We start from the raw sequence: 15,506 nt of genomic DNA, 5'->3' as shown, positions 1-15,506 counted from the left end.
ATGCTCAGTGTGGAGCCTGATGCAAGGCTCGATCTCACGACCCTGAGATGATGACCTGAGCCGAAATCAAGAGTCCGACACTCAGCTGACTGAGCCATTCAGGTGCCCCATGTTGAGTTGATTTTTGTGTGTGGTGACATAAGGGCCCAGTTTCATTCTTTTGCATATGGATATCTGGTTTTCCCAGCGCCATTTCTTATTTGGTTTTAAGGGCCTTCTGTGGCAGAATAACAAATGTTCAGTCCTTCAGTCCCCAGTGTTTCTTTAGAAATGTTATTGGTCTGTGAAATCTTGTGAACCAGACTCTCATAACTTTGTTATAATGTCCAATTATAGTTTAAAAGCTAGGATGTAGGATCCTGTGTGCATATAGCTCTTATGAGATGAATGGGTCAGTCAAGAAAGTTCCAGAAAATCTGGGCTGTAGGGCCCATGTCCCCTTGGAGGCCACATCCAGGTCTGACTGGCAGTTGGCTCCTTTTCCCCACCTTGAAGTTGGGACTTCACAGAGTAGGTGCTCAGCTAACATTTGTTCGCTTCTGTGCACAGCCAGGGTGCTGAGATCAGAGAGATGAAGCCCTTTGCCCACATCATAGAGCAAGGCAGGCAGGGGTGGGCTCGGCCCGGGCTCCCCCAGTTCTCAGGCCAGCACTGTTTTGACTAAGTTGTAATCGGCGTGTGGCTCTTGCCTGTATTGGGCAGAGTGGTTGAGAAAGAGCTTCTTCCTTCCTGGGAAAGGCTCAGTTTTGTAGAGATGAGGCCCCCCCAACCCCCAGCTGCCAGCATGGCTGGCATCTGCCACATGAAGAGAACATGGTAAATGTCTGAAGAAAGGGATCACCGGCGATTTCAATTGTGGAGCAGCCCGAAGAGCCAGAGATTAGAAAACTTAGATTCTGCTCCTGCTCTGCCTTAGGCTGGCTGTGTGATACTGAGCAGGTCCCTTCCTGTCCCCGTACCCTAGTTGTCTTGTCCGTTAACAATAACAACAAGAACAATAACAGGATAACATGTAATGAGTGCCTCCTATGTGTCGGGCCCTGCTTGAATCACTTTTATAAGGTATAGACCCATTACCTCCTTCCGGTCACCCCCAGAGGTAGAGATTATTCACACAGCCAGTGAATGATGAGGAAACAGAAGCCCAGAGGGGTCAAGTATCTAAAACAAGGTCACACAACTAATTAGAGGGCAGCAGGGATTCGAACCCAAGCAGGTCAGCCCCAGAGATCACCTAATTACTATATGATACTGATAAACTAGAAGGTTTATCTTTTTCTTGAGTGATTCTATGAGATACAGAAAGTGGCAGCCGTTTCAATTCTGGGCCCTGGGCACAATGTTTCTGGTTGAGTTCCTTTAGGCTTTGTTAAGTAGCAACCATGCATATCTCTTCCTGGAAGGGAGGCAACTGCTGAGACAGGGTTACTCGGGAAGAATTTTGGCAGAGAGGGAGAAAAAAAGGCAGATGGCAAGGCCTGTCTCCCTGTCTCAAGGCCTCTCCGTGGCCTCTTCTGTGCTCCCAAAGCTCCCTGTGGCTGCCCTCACCAAGGCACAGGCCACCTTTGACCCTGACCTTGCGCATCTTTCTGAGCAGCCAATCTCATCCGCTCTGAAGCATTCCACGTGGCCAGAGTCAGGCTCTAAAGACAACAATGGATCACATTGCACCCCTGCTTCAAGCCCTCCCGTGGCTTCTCAGACCTCTCAGAATAAAACCCAGTGTGACCCCTGCCCACCTCTCTGATTTCATCTCACACTTCCCCTCCACTCAGCACCCTGTAGCCCCCCTGTGCTGTCCCCGCCAGTAGCCCTGGCCATTTGGGGCTGCTGAGCACTTGAAATGTGGCCAGTCCAAATTGAGATGTTGCTTGTCCATATAAAATACACACTGACAGGGGTGCCTGGGTGGCTCAGTCAGTTAAGCGCCCGCCTTTAGCTCACGTCATGATCTCAGGGTCCTGGGATCGAGTCCCACATCAAGCCCCGTGTTGCGTCCAGCTCCGCGCTCAGGGGGGCCTGCTTCTCCCTCTCCCTCTGCCCCTCCTCCTGCTTGTGCTCTCTCTCTGTCTCTCTAATAATAAATAAATAAAATCTTTAAAAAAATAAAATAAGGGGTGCCTGGGGGGCTCAGTTGTTAAGCGTCTGCCTTCGGCTCAGGTCATGGTCCCAGGGTTCTGGGATCGAGCCCCGCATCGGGCTCCCTGCTCCGCGGGAAGCCTGCTTCTCCCTCTCCCACTCCCCCTGCTTGTGTTCCCTCTCTCGCTGTGTCTCTCTCTGTCAAATAAATAAATAAAATCTTTAAAAAAATAAATTAAAAAAATAAAATACACATTGGCTCTTGAAGCTATAGTCCAAGAGGCTGTAAAATACCTCATTAATAATTTTATATTGATTATATGTTGAAATGACAATATTTGTTATAAAAATTTGGGTTAAATAAAATACATTATTAAAATTAATTTCACTTCTTTTTACTTTTTTACTGTGACTACTCAAAAATTGTCAGTTCCCTGCGTGGCTTGTGTTTTATTCCTGCTGCACGTGCCGCTGCAGCCACACACCGGCCTCTATCCATTCCTGGACCGCACCAGGCTCTTCCCAGCCTCAGACAGGCAGGGCCTGTGACTCCCCACTGCTGTCAGTGCCCCCATAGCTGTAATCTTTCTCATGTTTGCTGTCTTTCTTCCCCGGGTCCCCCAGGGTTCTTGGTCCAGCACCTGACACTGGGCTGGCCAGCAAGAGCCTGCGGTCAGTCAGATGCCTTGGGGAGGGAAGGATGAGAACAGGCCAACGTTCCTCAGCCTGGAGCTGTGGGAGGGGTCTTCAGCCAGAGGTCTCCATACGCTCTGAGCCAGGGTTTAGCTGGAGCAGGTGATCAGCATCCTCAGCGGCTCTGAGTAGAACACACATGGGCTATAAGAGAGGGGCTTTGGGCTTTGGGTTTCGCGTGGGCTTTTGGGAACCCGCTGTGTCATTAGGACCAGGGGTGTGAAGCCTCCCCAGGCTTCATCACAAGAACTCATTTGGCATGGGACGCCTGGGTGGCTCAGATGGTTGAGTGTCTGCCTTTGGCTCAGGTCATGATCTCTGGGTTCTGGGATCAAGCCCCACGTCAGGCTCCTGGCTCAGCCGGGGGCAGGGGGAGACTGCTTCTTCCTCTCCCTCTGCCTCTCCTCCTGCTCATGCTCTCTCTCTTTGTATCTCTCTGTCTCAAATGAATAAATAGGAAAAATCTTAAAAAAAAAAACTCATTTGGCAGCCTGGGTCAGTGGCCATGTGTGCCAGGCCCTTGGGAAGTGTCAGTGTAGCCGAGGTGGGTTTGGGCTTTGCTGGGGCACCCCAGGGTCCCTTGCAGCCTGGCTGCTTACCACACGATGACCTTCGGAGGTCACTCAGTTCCCCTCTAAGTGGGGATTGGCTCCCTGCCTAGAGCCTCTGAGGACCAGAGGGCGGACTCTGTGTACAGCGCAGGGCCACATAGGTATTCAGCCATCTGAACATCCTTGTGACCAGCTCTCTCTTTGTGCCAGACACTGGCCACAGTGGGGTTGGAAATAATGCATCGCCTCAGCTCCTGAGCAAGGGCCCCCTGCTACAGGAGGACCACCAAGCCATCACCTCATGCTGTTTTCCCCCTGAGGACCCTCACTTTGGCAGCATCTGGAAGAGGAAGAGATAGCACCATTTCTGTGAAAAGGGCCTGTGGGTTTTAAGTGACCGCAAGCTCAGAGTGAGCCAACGGGTGACCTGATTGCTAAAATAGCCCAGGAGGAGGGCGGAAGCTTCCAGGACAGGGAGGGGGCGGCTAGGATCTCAGCTGGAAGGAAGTGAGGGCACCATTCTTGGAACCTGCCCAAATCCACAGCTCCAGAGAGCAGGGAGGCCCTTCTCTGGAAACTCTGCCTCGGGCCAGCCCCCTGTGGGTGAGAATGGGGTGGTGCAGGAGGAGGCACCTCAGAAGGCGGAGCTGAGTGGCTCCTGGAGCACAGTAACCCAGGAGGGTGAATGTGAACGCAGGCCAGCACCCCTGGGCTTCACCCCTCAGGTTAGAAGAAACCCCGAGCCTGGAGGTCAGAAGGGCCAGGCGCTCCAGTCCCATGCGGGGAAGCCGAGAGCCCACCTGAGCCCACGGTGGGAGGATGACAAAGGTCAGCTCTCCTCCAGCCTTCCTGCTGCACTCAGCAGCTCTGCAAGAAATGCAAGGAACAAAGAAGATGACTTCCCTCATACAGCAGATAATGAATGTTTTGATTCTCAGCCCCGGAGAGCACCAAATCCCAGTGTCCCTGGCCAGGAAATTGACAGCTTGCCATTGACCCTTCTGAAGGGCCCAGGCAGGGCAGTGTCCCCTTGCTGGTTCCTCCACAGGCAGAGATGGCCGGTGAAGCCCACGACCTCTGTGTGCTGTCCTCAGCGCCAGTGGCCTGGCCGGGGTCCCTCAGCTCTGGCCGGTGTTGGACTGGTCAGTGAGGACAGAGCCCAGAGGCCACAGGGTGGGTGGAGGTAGAGGGGATGAGCCTGGACAAGGGCAACCTGTCCTCTGCCTTTCTGTTTTATGTCCAATTAGAAAAGCGATTCATACTCATTGTAAAATTTGGAAACTACAAAAAGGTGCAAAGGAGAAAATGAAAGTCATCTGTCATCTCGCTGCCCAGAGATTACTGTCATTGCTATTTTGTCGTATTTCTCTCCAGTCCCGTTCTTCTGTATGGATCATACATATGCATATAAGTGTATATTTTAATTGTCATAATACTCTAGAGCTGGCTTCCCCTCCCTCCACCTTACATTATATGGTGACTATTTTCTCACCATATTAAAATTTTCTTTAAAGTTATTTAATGGCTTTATAATATTGTCTTAATAATTTATTTAGCCATTCTCCTATTTTTTTTTTCATTCTCCTAGTTTGACTCTCTTTTTTTACCAAGGGGATTTGGCAGTTTTTAAAATTCTACTTAGGGTCGCCTGGGTGGCTCAGTCGTTAAGCGTTTGCCTTCGGCTCAGGTCATGATCCCAGGGTCCTGGGATCGAGCCCCACATTGGGCTCCCTGCTCAGCGTGAAGCCTGCTTTTCCCTCTCCCACTTCCCCTGCTTGTGTTCCCTCTCTCACTGTGTCTCTCTCTGTCAAATAAATAAAATCTTTAAAAAAAAATTAAATTCCACTTAGTGGAGCCTGGGTGGCACAGTCGGTTGAGTGTCTGACTCTTGGTTTCTGCTCAGGTCATGATCTCAGGGTCGTGAGATCGAGCCCTGCATTGGGCTCCGAACTGGGCATGGAACCTGCTTAAGATTCTCTCTTTCCTTCTGCCCCTCCCTGCCTGCGCTTGCATGCTCTTTCAGCTCTCTTGTGCTTCCTCTCTCTCTCTCTCTCTCTCTCTGAGAAAACCCCCGAACATTTAAAATCCCACTTGAAAATATAAATCCAGCTTTTTGGCTGCTGAGATGGAGCAGTTCCAGGGGATCCTCTCTGTCATTCACACTGAGAGGGGCCCCTCATTTGAACAGCTCAGGTGACAGCAAAAGTCTGGCATTTGGAAACACAAACACAAAAACAAAAACCAAGCAGGGGACTTAGGAACGAAGCTTCCCTCTGTGCCCGCAGCTCATGCGGTGTCCCCATTGGAGAGCCGTCCAGCATTACCAGCGTGGCTGTAAATGTGCCCATCCTTATGGGTGGCAGCCTGGCCTGTGAGCTGGTGAAGAAGACTGACAGTCCCTGGTTCACAGTTTGCCTGTGCCATGAGCTGGTGTGATCTTGGGCAATCCTTCCACTGCCTCGTTTGTCCCCTTTCCTAGGCTATGAAATGGACCTGATATCAGAGCGGCTGGGACCGAACGCCATAACGCTGCCTCCGAGCCAGGATTGCTGTCAGGGGGAGCAGAGGAACAAAGGTGTGGTAAGGCCTGGGTGGCCTTGGCCAAGTGGCCTCCACTCGGTGAGAGTCATTGTGTCCAGCCCCGGGAGTTTGTGGCTACACCCTGAATGGGTGGCCCTTGTTGGCCTTCCAGTTGTCCAGAGTGGATGACTGCAGACCCCTCTGAACAGCTCTGGCCTGCCCAGGGCCTTGATTTTGTTCCTAGGGAAGGCACTAGTTGGGTTTCCCTGCCCTTTCTGGATCCCTGCTCAGCAGCCCAGAACCAGGCCCAAGTAGGACTCTGGAGAACCCCTAGAGAAATTTCCCATTGTGTTCAGGGCTCAAAGGTCACGCAGGCAGGGTTTCTGGAGGTTTGGGGCTGGATACCACCAGAATTTATGCTTTGGGAGGGGAGGAGCCTTGTGCTTCTCATTTACGTGCTGCCCTCAGTTCCCAGCACTGGGCATGGCCCACAGTAGGCCCTCAGTAAATATTAGTACACCCAGGCAAGTGGTGGCCTCTTCCTGCCTCAGTTTCCCTTTCTGTTCTGCTAGGCCATGAGCTCTGTGAGAGCACAGATGGGCCGGGTTTACCTGAGTCCTCAGTGCCCAGCAAAGACACTGGCATGTGGAGAGGGTCCATGACTGCATAAGCAGAGAACAAGTGGATTGATGAATAAGTTATGTCCAGAGAGTCAGAGCTCAGGAGGTGGGCCCTCCCTTCTGCCCACCTCCCCTCCATAGTGGGTCCTTTCCCTCCCTCTGAAGGGTCCTGGATGATCCCTTCCTCTGTCCTTCCTTGGTTGAAGTTGGCCACCAGGAACCTCTGAGACGGCCTGGCTGTGTGACTTTGGACAAGTCACTCTACCTCTCTGAACCCCCATTGCCTCTTCTGTAAAGTGAGGCAGATATGATGTATTGAAAGGGCTTTGTGAGGCTTGGTGCCAGATTGCATAGCCTAGCTGGTGCCTGGCAGATGGTGGGGACCTGAAGAAGCAGCTGCTCACATTGCCAGTGGCCCGGCCCTCTGTCCATGGTGAGCTTTCTGACATGAGCTGGCTGACCACCTGACTATTGGAGGGGCCTGGGATAATCTTGGGCTGGGGCTACCTGAGGAGGCCGTGGAGGGTCACAGATCCCCTGAGGCCCCGGCAGCTGTCCCTGGCATTTTGCCCTTGGCTCTGTCATTCAGTGTCCTTGTCCCTGCTGGGAAGGCACACTCTCTAACTGGGGGAGCTCTGCTGGCAGGCAGGCCCGCTGCTCTGGAGAGCTGCTCACTCCCAGAGTTGTAGTGCGGTAACTACTGACTTTACCCGGAGCCAGTGCACGGAGCGGGGAGCATGCCCATGGCCTCTGGCAGCTGGGAGGGGCCACCTGGTGGAACAGCTGCGTGTCTCTGGCTCCGCTCCTGGACCTGCCACATAGTCGCTGTGGGACATGGACAGGTGACTTCCCTGTCTCAGCCTCAGCGCCCTCATCCGCAAAATGAGGGCAGCCACTCTCCTGGTTTCCTGGGAGAAGCCCCTGAGGCTGTGCATGCCAAGTCCAGCTTCAGCTGCAGTGAGTGCCCCAGGCACCTGGGCTTCCCAGCCCCTGGATGCAGTCACCTAGGCTCCCTGGACCTCAGTGTGCCCATCTGTACTGTGAAGATTGACCACACCCATGGTTTCAGGTCATCGGGATGGTTCCATAAACCAACCAGGTAACCCACCTAGCGCAAGTGGCTAGCATATAGGAAGTGCTCATTAGCTCATTATCATGGGGTTTTGTGCTGCTAGTAGCAAAGCCAGCCAGGATGAGATCCTGCCCCTTGCCCAGGGCTTCTCCCTCTGGCCTGCCCTGGGAGGCTTGTGTGGACGGGAGCACAGTGACCTGCATCAGGTTTGCCAGGCCAGAACTGCATTCCCAGTGTCTGGAGCACAGGGTGCAACCGCTGAGTCTCCAGGAAGCTGTGGTGGAGGCTGGGCCTTGGGGATTTGGCTAAAGCCTGGGGGGCTGAGCAGACGATGAATCTTGGACTTGTCCTGAACGTGGCCCTGTGCCATCTCCCCGTGCCTCAGGGTCCACCATCCTGCCCAAACAATGTCAGAGCTCCAAGGGGATGCCCCAAAACAGACACATAGCTTTATTGTTTTTTTCTGGCTGTAAAAGCATTTCTTGTTCACTGCAGAAAAAAAAAGCAAAAATTCAGAAATATATAAATTAAGAACACCCCAAATCCCAAACCTCCAGGGGTTTTTGTGCATATACACATATAGATATTTTTTCACAAGAATGGAATCTTATGATACTTGCTTTAAAAATTGAAATGAGTAAAGTTGATTTTTAACTTTTTTGTTAACAAAATATGACATAGAAAGACCATATAAAATAATTGTTCATTTGGATTCACTGCCCAGTGAAGAACTCTGCCAGCCACCCTAGCCTACAGTGTGCCCCCTCCCCCAAACTCCCCACAAAAAGTTACCGTGCTCCTGACTTTTCTCTTTTTAAAATAATCTCTACTCCCAATGTGGGGCTTGAGCTCATGACCCTGAGATCAAGAGTCACATGCTCTACCGACTGAGCCAGCCAGGTGCACCCCCTTTTTTTCTTTTTTTAAAAGTAAGCTCTATGCCTAACCTGGGGCTTGAGCTCAGGACCCAGAGATCAAGAATCATAGTCCACCAACTGAGCCAGCCAGGTGCCCCACTGTTGCAGTGACTTTTAAGGTCATCACTTTCTTGCTAGTTATCACCCAGTGTGAATCCCTAGATAGCATAATTTTGTCTGAAAAAATCTGTCTTTTAAGTCCCTTTTAATCTATAGATTTATTTTTTTAACTTGGCAGTATATCGTAGGCCTTGTCCATGTTAGTAAATGTGACTCTCATTTTTAATCTTTTTTTAATGATTCCGTGGTTCCATCCCAGGGTTGAACATAACTGACTGGTTCCCCTACTAATGGGCACTTAGGTTATTCTCACACTTTTGCTATTATAAACAATACTGTGATGGAAATCTTTATACATATGTTTTTATGCACTTGAGTAATTCCTAGAAGAAATTTCTAGAAGTAGAGTCATGGATCCAAAGAACAGTATTTTTTAAATTAATTAATTAATTTCTTTCTTTTTTTCTTTTTTTTTAAAAAGATTTTATTTATTTATTTGACAGAGACAGATAACAAGAGCAGGAACACAAGCAGGGGGAGAGGGAGAGGGAGGCTTCCCGCTGAGCAGGGAGCCCGATGTGGGGCTCGATCCCAGGACCCTTTATTCTTAAAAATTTTATCTATTTGAGAGAGAGAAAGAGCATGGGGGGGGGGGGTGTAGGGGGGAGGGGCAGAGGGAGAGGAGAAGCCGACTTCCTGCTCAGCAAGAAGCCTGATGACAGGGGCAGGGGGCTTAATCCCAGGACCTTGTGATCAGGGCCTGAGCCAAAGGCAGACCCTTTTATTTATTTATTTATTTTAAACTTTTATTTATTTATTTGACAGAGAGAGAGAGACAGTGAGAGAGGGAACACAAGCAGGGGGAGTGGGAGAGGGAGAAGCAGGCTTCCCACTGAGCATGGGAGCCTGATGCAGGGCTTGATCCCAGGACCCTGGGATAATGACCTGAGCCAAAGGCAGACGCTCAATGACTGAGCCACCCAGGCGCCCCATTTTTTTTTAAACAGCTTTATTGAGATATGACTCACTTGCCATACAATTCACCCATTTAAAGCATACAATTCATTAGTTTTTAGTATAGTCAGAGTTGTGCGATCATCACCACAATCAATTTTAGGACATTTTCAGCATCCCATAAAGAACCCCACACCCATCTCTCCCCAGTGGCCTCCTCCCAGCTCTAGGCAACCACTGCTATAAAAGAGTCTGTTTTCTGTCTGTATAGGTTTGCCCATTATGGACTTTTCATGTAAATGAAATCATACAATGTGTGGTCTCTTCTGACTGACTTCTGTCACTTAGCATGTTTTCAGGGTTTATCCATGTCATAGATTGTATCAGTATTTAATTCCGTTTTTATTTGAGAGAGAGAGAGAGTTAGAGAAAGCATGAGCAGGGGGTGGAGGGAGAGGGAGAAGTAGACTCCCTGCTGAGCAAGGAGCCAGAGGATTTGGGACTCCATCCCAGGACCCCAGGATTACAACCGGAGCCAAAGGCAGACACTTAACTGACTGAGCCACCCAGGCGTCCCAATATTTAGTTCCTTTTTGTTGCTGAATAATATTTCTGTGTGTAGATAGACCACATTTTATTTATCCATTCATCAGTTGATGGGCATTTGGGTTGTTTCTACTTTCTTGGCTCTTATGAATAATGCATCTGTGAACATTCATGTAACTTTTGGGGTAAACATATATTTTAATTTCTCTTGGATCTATGCCTCCCAGGTATGGAACTGCTGGGTCACATGGTAATTCTATTTAATCTTTTGAGGAACTCCCAGACTGTTTTTCAAGGTGGCTGCATTATTTACCTTCCTACCAGTAGTGTGGGAGGGTTCTGACTTCCCCACATCCTTGCCAACACTGTCTTTTTCGATGATAGCAAACCTAGCGTGTGCAAAGTAGCATCTCATGGTTTTGATTTACATTTCCCTGATGGTTAGTGATTTTTGGCATCTTTTCGTGAGCTTATGGACCATATGTATATCTTCTTTGGATCAATGTTTATTCAGATCATTTGCCCATTTTTAAATTGGGTTATTTGTCTTTTATCATTGAGTTGTAAGAGTTCTTTGTATATTCTGGTTGCAATTCCTTATCAGATATATGGTTTGCAAATATTTAATATTTTCTCCCATTCTGTGTTCTTTCACTTTCTTTCTTTTTCTTTTTTTTAGGTCTTATTTTAAGTACCCTCTACACCCAACATGGGGCTCAAACTCACAACCCCGATCAAGAGTCACACGCTCCACCCACTGAGCCTGCCAGGCACCCTGTCTTTTCACTTTCTTAACAGTGTCCTTTGGAACACAGAATTTAGCTATTTTGATGATGTCCAATTTACCTGGGTTTTTTTTTTTTTTTGGTCTTTTCTATGCTTTTGTGTCTTATTATTGACTGATCCAAGTCATGAAGATTTAGGCCTATGCTTTCTTATAAGGGTCTTATAGTTTTAACACTTGTATTTGGGTCTACGACCCGTTTTGAGTTAATTTTTTGTGTGGGGTGTGAGGAAGGTGCCCAGCCTCCTTTTTTTTTTTTTGCATGTGGGTATCTAATTGCCCCAACACCATGTGTTGAAAAGCCTGTCCTTTCCCCACTGAACTATCTGGGCACTCTTGTTGAAGATCAATTGACTGTAAGTGTGAGGGCTTATTTTTGGACTCGGATTCCATTCCATTAATCTATATGCCTATCCCTATGCCGGTCCTACACTGTTTTACTACTGTAACTTTGTAGAAAGCTTTCTCTGGGTCCTCCAACAATGTTCTTCTTTTTTGTTTTTTTTTTTAAACTTTTTATTTATTTATTCATGAGAGACAGAGAGAGAGAGAGAGGCAGAGGGAGAAGCAGGCTCCAAGGAGTAGGGAGCCCGACGCGGGACTCTATCCCAGGACCCTGGGCTCATGACTCGAGCCGAAGGCAGACGCTTAACCGTCTGAGCCACCCAGGCGCCCAATGTTCTTCTTTTTTGAATATTGTTTTGCTGTTTGGGGTCACTTGAGTTTCCATAAGAATTTTAAGATCAGCTTGTCAGTTTCTGCAAAGAAGCAAGTTGGAAGTTTGATGGGGATGGTGTTGAATCTGAAGACCAATTTTGGGAGTCTTGCTATCTTAATAATATTGGGTCTTCAGAGATGTTTTTCCATGTATTTAGGTCTTCTTTAATTTCTTCCAACAATATTTTGTAATTTTTAGAGTATAAATTTTATGCTTCTTTTGTTAAATTATTTGTAAGTGTTTTATCCTCTTTGATTGCAGTGTAAATGAAATTAGTTTCTTAATTACATTATTGAAGTGTTCATTGCAAAGTACACAGAGAAACAATTGAGTTTTGTATATTCGTCTTATATCCTGCATCCTTGCTGAACTCATTTATTAGTTCTAACTTTTGTGCGTGGATTCTTTAGGATTTTCTGTTTACAAGATCATGCCATCTGAAAATAGAGATAGTTGTACTTCTTTCTTTGCAATCTGGATGCTTTTTTTTTTTTTTCTTGTCTGAGTGCCCTGGCTGGAACTTCCAGTACAATGTTGAATAGAAGTGGCAAGAATGGACATCATTATCTTGTTCCTGATCTCAGGGGGAAAGCACCCAGTCTTTCACCATTAGTATGATACCCAATACTTGCTGTAGGAAGGTTCATTTTAGGATTTCCTGAAAGGCTGGCTGGTTCTAGCCTCACTATTAGCGGTGTATGAGAAGGACCCCAGTCTCCATGGCCCTTGCCAGTAGCTCCAGGCTTTAGAGGTAAGGAACCCAAGGCCAGAGAGGGGAAGTGCTATGTACCCCATCACATAGCTGCTCAGCTGCCTACCATTCAGTTGTCTATGGTCCCTGGGGAGTGAGCCTCCTGGACACTCAGTCTTCCCTCCCCTGGTGGGGATGCCTTGAGACCCACCAAGAGAAGCCACTGGTACAGAAGGAGGTCTGGGTTCTGTTCTAGGCTTGGAAACTGACTTGGGCAGGTTACTTGCATGACCTTGGGCATGTAACTCCCTTCCCCATCCCCCATAGCCCCAGGCCTTGGTTTTCCTATCTGTGCAGTGGGAGAGGCGGTCCACTCTGATGTCTCCAAGTCTGACCACCCACCCTTAAACCCCGGGCTGCGTCTGCCACTGCCCCATGTGGCCACCAGAGGGCGCCCCAGACCAGCATTTGGCCAAGCTAGGGAGGGTGCAGGGGGCCCTGGGGAGGCTGAGGCATGGTGTTTTGTTGTTGTTGTTGTTGTTTAAAAGATTTTATTTATTTATTTGACAGAGAGAGACAGTGAGAGCAGGAACACAAGCAGGGGGAGTGGGAGAGGGAGAAGCAGGCTTCCCGCTGAGCCGGGAGCCCGATGTGGGACTCGATCCCAGGACCCTGGGATCATGACCAGAGCCGAAGGCAGACGCTTAATGACTGAGCCACCCAGGCGCCCGGCATGGTGTGTTTTTAAGGAGCTGCTAGCTTTGCTTGCACAGGCTTCCTTGTGGCTAGACCTGCCTGGGCCCTTTGCCCCGTTCTTCTGGCTGAGTCCTGATCTCTGAGGAGGGAAGATGGAGACATCAACCCCAAGGCCAGTGACCTTGCACTCATTCTTGCCTGCTTTGGGTTGGCTGCCTAAGGTCCAGGTGTCCAGCATCAGGGCCAGAGGCCTTGACTTTCTCACCCTGGAAAGGTTTCTACTGTCTCTGGGCCCCTTATGGGCACTGCATCCTTCCCCTACTGCATCGCATGGCAGTGACTGGTAAGTGACTGGCCACCTGGATGGGACCCATTACAGCCCCTTTAGGACATGGATGGATTCTTGCTGTGGGTCCTGGACAGTGTAGTGTCTGAAGTCACACCATCTGGGACTGTCAGATACCTCAAGTGACAGACCCCAAACCTCAGAAGCAGGCACCATAGGCACTTCCCGGAGCAGAGTGTCTGACCCCCTTTGTGAAGGCTTCTCCTGGGAGCACCAGAGGGGCCCTATCAGCCTTCCCAGGCTCCCCCAATGCTGATTTTACCCTCCCAATAGAAGCACAACCTTAGCTTTCAAATTGAGCTCCAAGTCAAAGCAGCAACTCTCAGCCCCTTGCATGGAGGGCGCTGGAGCACCAGCTTGGATGCCTGCCACCTTTGCCTTGCATTCCTATTATTGGTGTGTTTTCCTCCCTTCCAGACCGGGTCCTCTTGAAGGCAGAGTGAGTGTCCAGTCCCCCTAGGTCCCTCTGGCTGGTTCAGGACTTGGCATCCCGTAGAACCTCGACAGATGTTACCATGGGAACCGTGAGCCCATCTTCTCCCACTCAAGGGACCAGGGCCGTCTCTGCCCCTTTCTGAGCTTTATGACTTCGGGCAGGTCACTTAGCTTTCTGAGCATCCATTTTGTTTGCTTCTTGGCTCTTCTACTTCCCTCATAAAGCTATGGGGGTCAGAGAGGATATGAGAGCCCTGGCGGGAAGGGTGACATGCTCTCCTTGTGTCTGATAGAATTATCCCGAGAGGGCTGCGCCTGTGCTGTCAGTAAGGAAGTCACCTGGAAGAGAGGTGGGCACTGGGCCACACCTACCTGAGTCCCCCAAGTTCTCACATAATAACAGCTGATATTTTCGGGGCCTGTTCTGTGGACCAGACATTGCGCTAAGTGCCTCACCTGGATTATCTCTCTTGGTCCCCTCAGCGACCATCCTCAGCTTTGCAGATGAGGAACCCAAAGCGCAGAGCAATAGCTACCTTGCCCCAGGCCACACAGTTGGCAAGTGGTGGGGCTGGGACTGGGAGCTCTTAGCCACGGAGCCACGCCCTGCCCTGAGCAGATGCCGGGCAGGGACAGGCAGCCGGCGACCTCCTTGTCGCTATATAGGAACCTCCGAGGACCAGACATCCTTGCTTCCTGTCTTCTTTTTTCTAGATTTGTGTGCTGAGATCAGAAAGGAACACCGTCTCTCCATCTCCGTCTTTCTCTCTCATACACACTGGGGCACGTGGGGCAGAGCAGGACCCCAGCTAACATCAGGTGTTGTTACATCGGGGAAACTGGGTGAGGCTCAAAGCCCCTGTGAATCTCAGAATCTGTAATTCCGGAAGTCATCTTGGGGCCTCGTTCACACCAGCCAACCTCCCGTCTTGATGGAGCTCATTCGCTCAACTCGGGGTTCTTGGGAGTAGGGTGAAAGGAAGTATACCTCAGAGGTTCGAAATGATGCCCACCCACCAGCCCAGACCTTGGGCACCAGCAGGCTCCACCTCCCCAACGCGCAGGCCCTTATCAGGAAAGCAGTTTGGGTTGGTGAGGAGGGGGAAGTCCGTGGCCCCAGGCTCCAGCAAGGTGGGTAGAAGAGATAGGGAAGTGGGGAGGGGGCCGTGGGGCCCAGCTGGGAGGGCCCGAGGATGGAAGAGATGCCCAGAGCCAGTTCTGTCCTTGCCGGCCTGGCCTCTTGACATGGTTCCAGAGCTGTTCTGACTTCCCTCCTTGCTAGGCAAGCCGCCCGCACCTTTAATTAGCAAGCAGCAACCTCGCCCCGATTCAGCACAGTCGCTGTTTAATTAGCCGCGCACAAGGCGCCCCTACCCCCAGCTCTGGGTGGAGCAGCCTGCCTCTCTCACGGAGGCTGCCACCACCTCATGGTGTCCCCTGTCACACGGCCCCCACCACTTATTCTGCTCCCCAGAAGGGGGGATGGGGCGGGCACGCCTGGCTGAAACCTCAAGGAGATTCTGGGCACTGCCGCTTGTATTCAAAGCATCCAGCAAACATTATTAGGGCTTGGAGTCTGCGCCAGGCTGGCGCTGGGCGGAACCCAGGCTGCATGGGGGCGGCCGGCCTCGGTCCTGCCCACCGGCTCCAGAACGGCTTTCCCCTTTGGGAGGTGCCCGACACCTCTCCAGCTGGTCCCAGGGTGTTGGGAAAAGCCTAATAATCCTCCCTGTTGCTCCATTCCCCCCGCCCTCATCCAGACAGGGACGACCATTTCTTCCTTTCCCTCCCTGTCCCAGAGCCCAGCTAGCCCCCCCCCACCCC

At 50.3% G+C, this 15,506-nt stretch overlaps 1 protein-coding gene across 1 annotated transcript; it reads left to right on the top strand.

Annotated features, from left to right (window-relative positions):
* Positions 1–13,231: 13,231 nt before the first annotated feature.
* On the top strand, positions 13,232–15,035 carry LOC113938491 (uncharacterized protein C20orf203). The gene is given in 6 exon segments (XM_027623877.1): positions 13,232–13,244; positions 13,976–14,032; positions 14,166–14,247; positions 14,703–14,760; positions 14,762–14,806; positions 14,808–15,035. Coding segments are annotated over 6 exon segments (483 nt in total).
* The last annotated feature ends 471 nt before the right edge of the window (positions 15,036–15,506 follow it).

This window comes from Zalophus californianus, chromosome 8, assembly GCF_009762305.2.
Source record: "Zalophus californianus isolate mZalCal1 chromosome 8, mZalCal1.pri.v2, whole genome shotgun sequence".
Lineage (NCBI taxonomy): Eukaryota > Metazoa > Chordata > Mammalia > Carnivora > Otariidae > Zalophus > Zalophus californianus.
The sequence above is the reverse complement of the archived record's forward strand: the minus strand, read 5'-3'. Positions and strand labels throughout refer to the sequence as shown.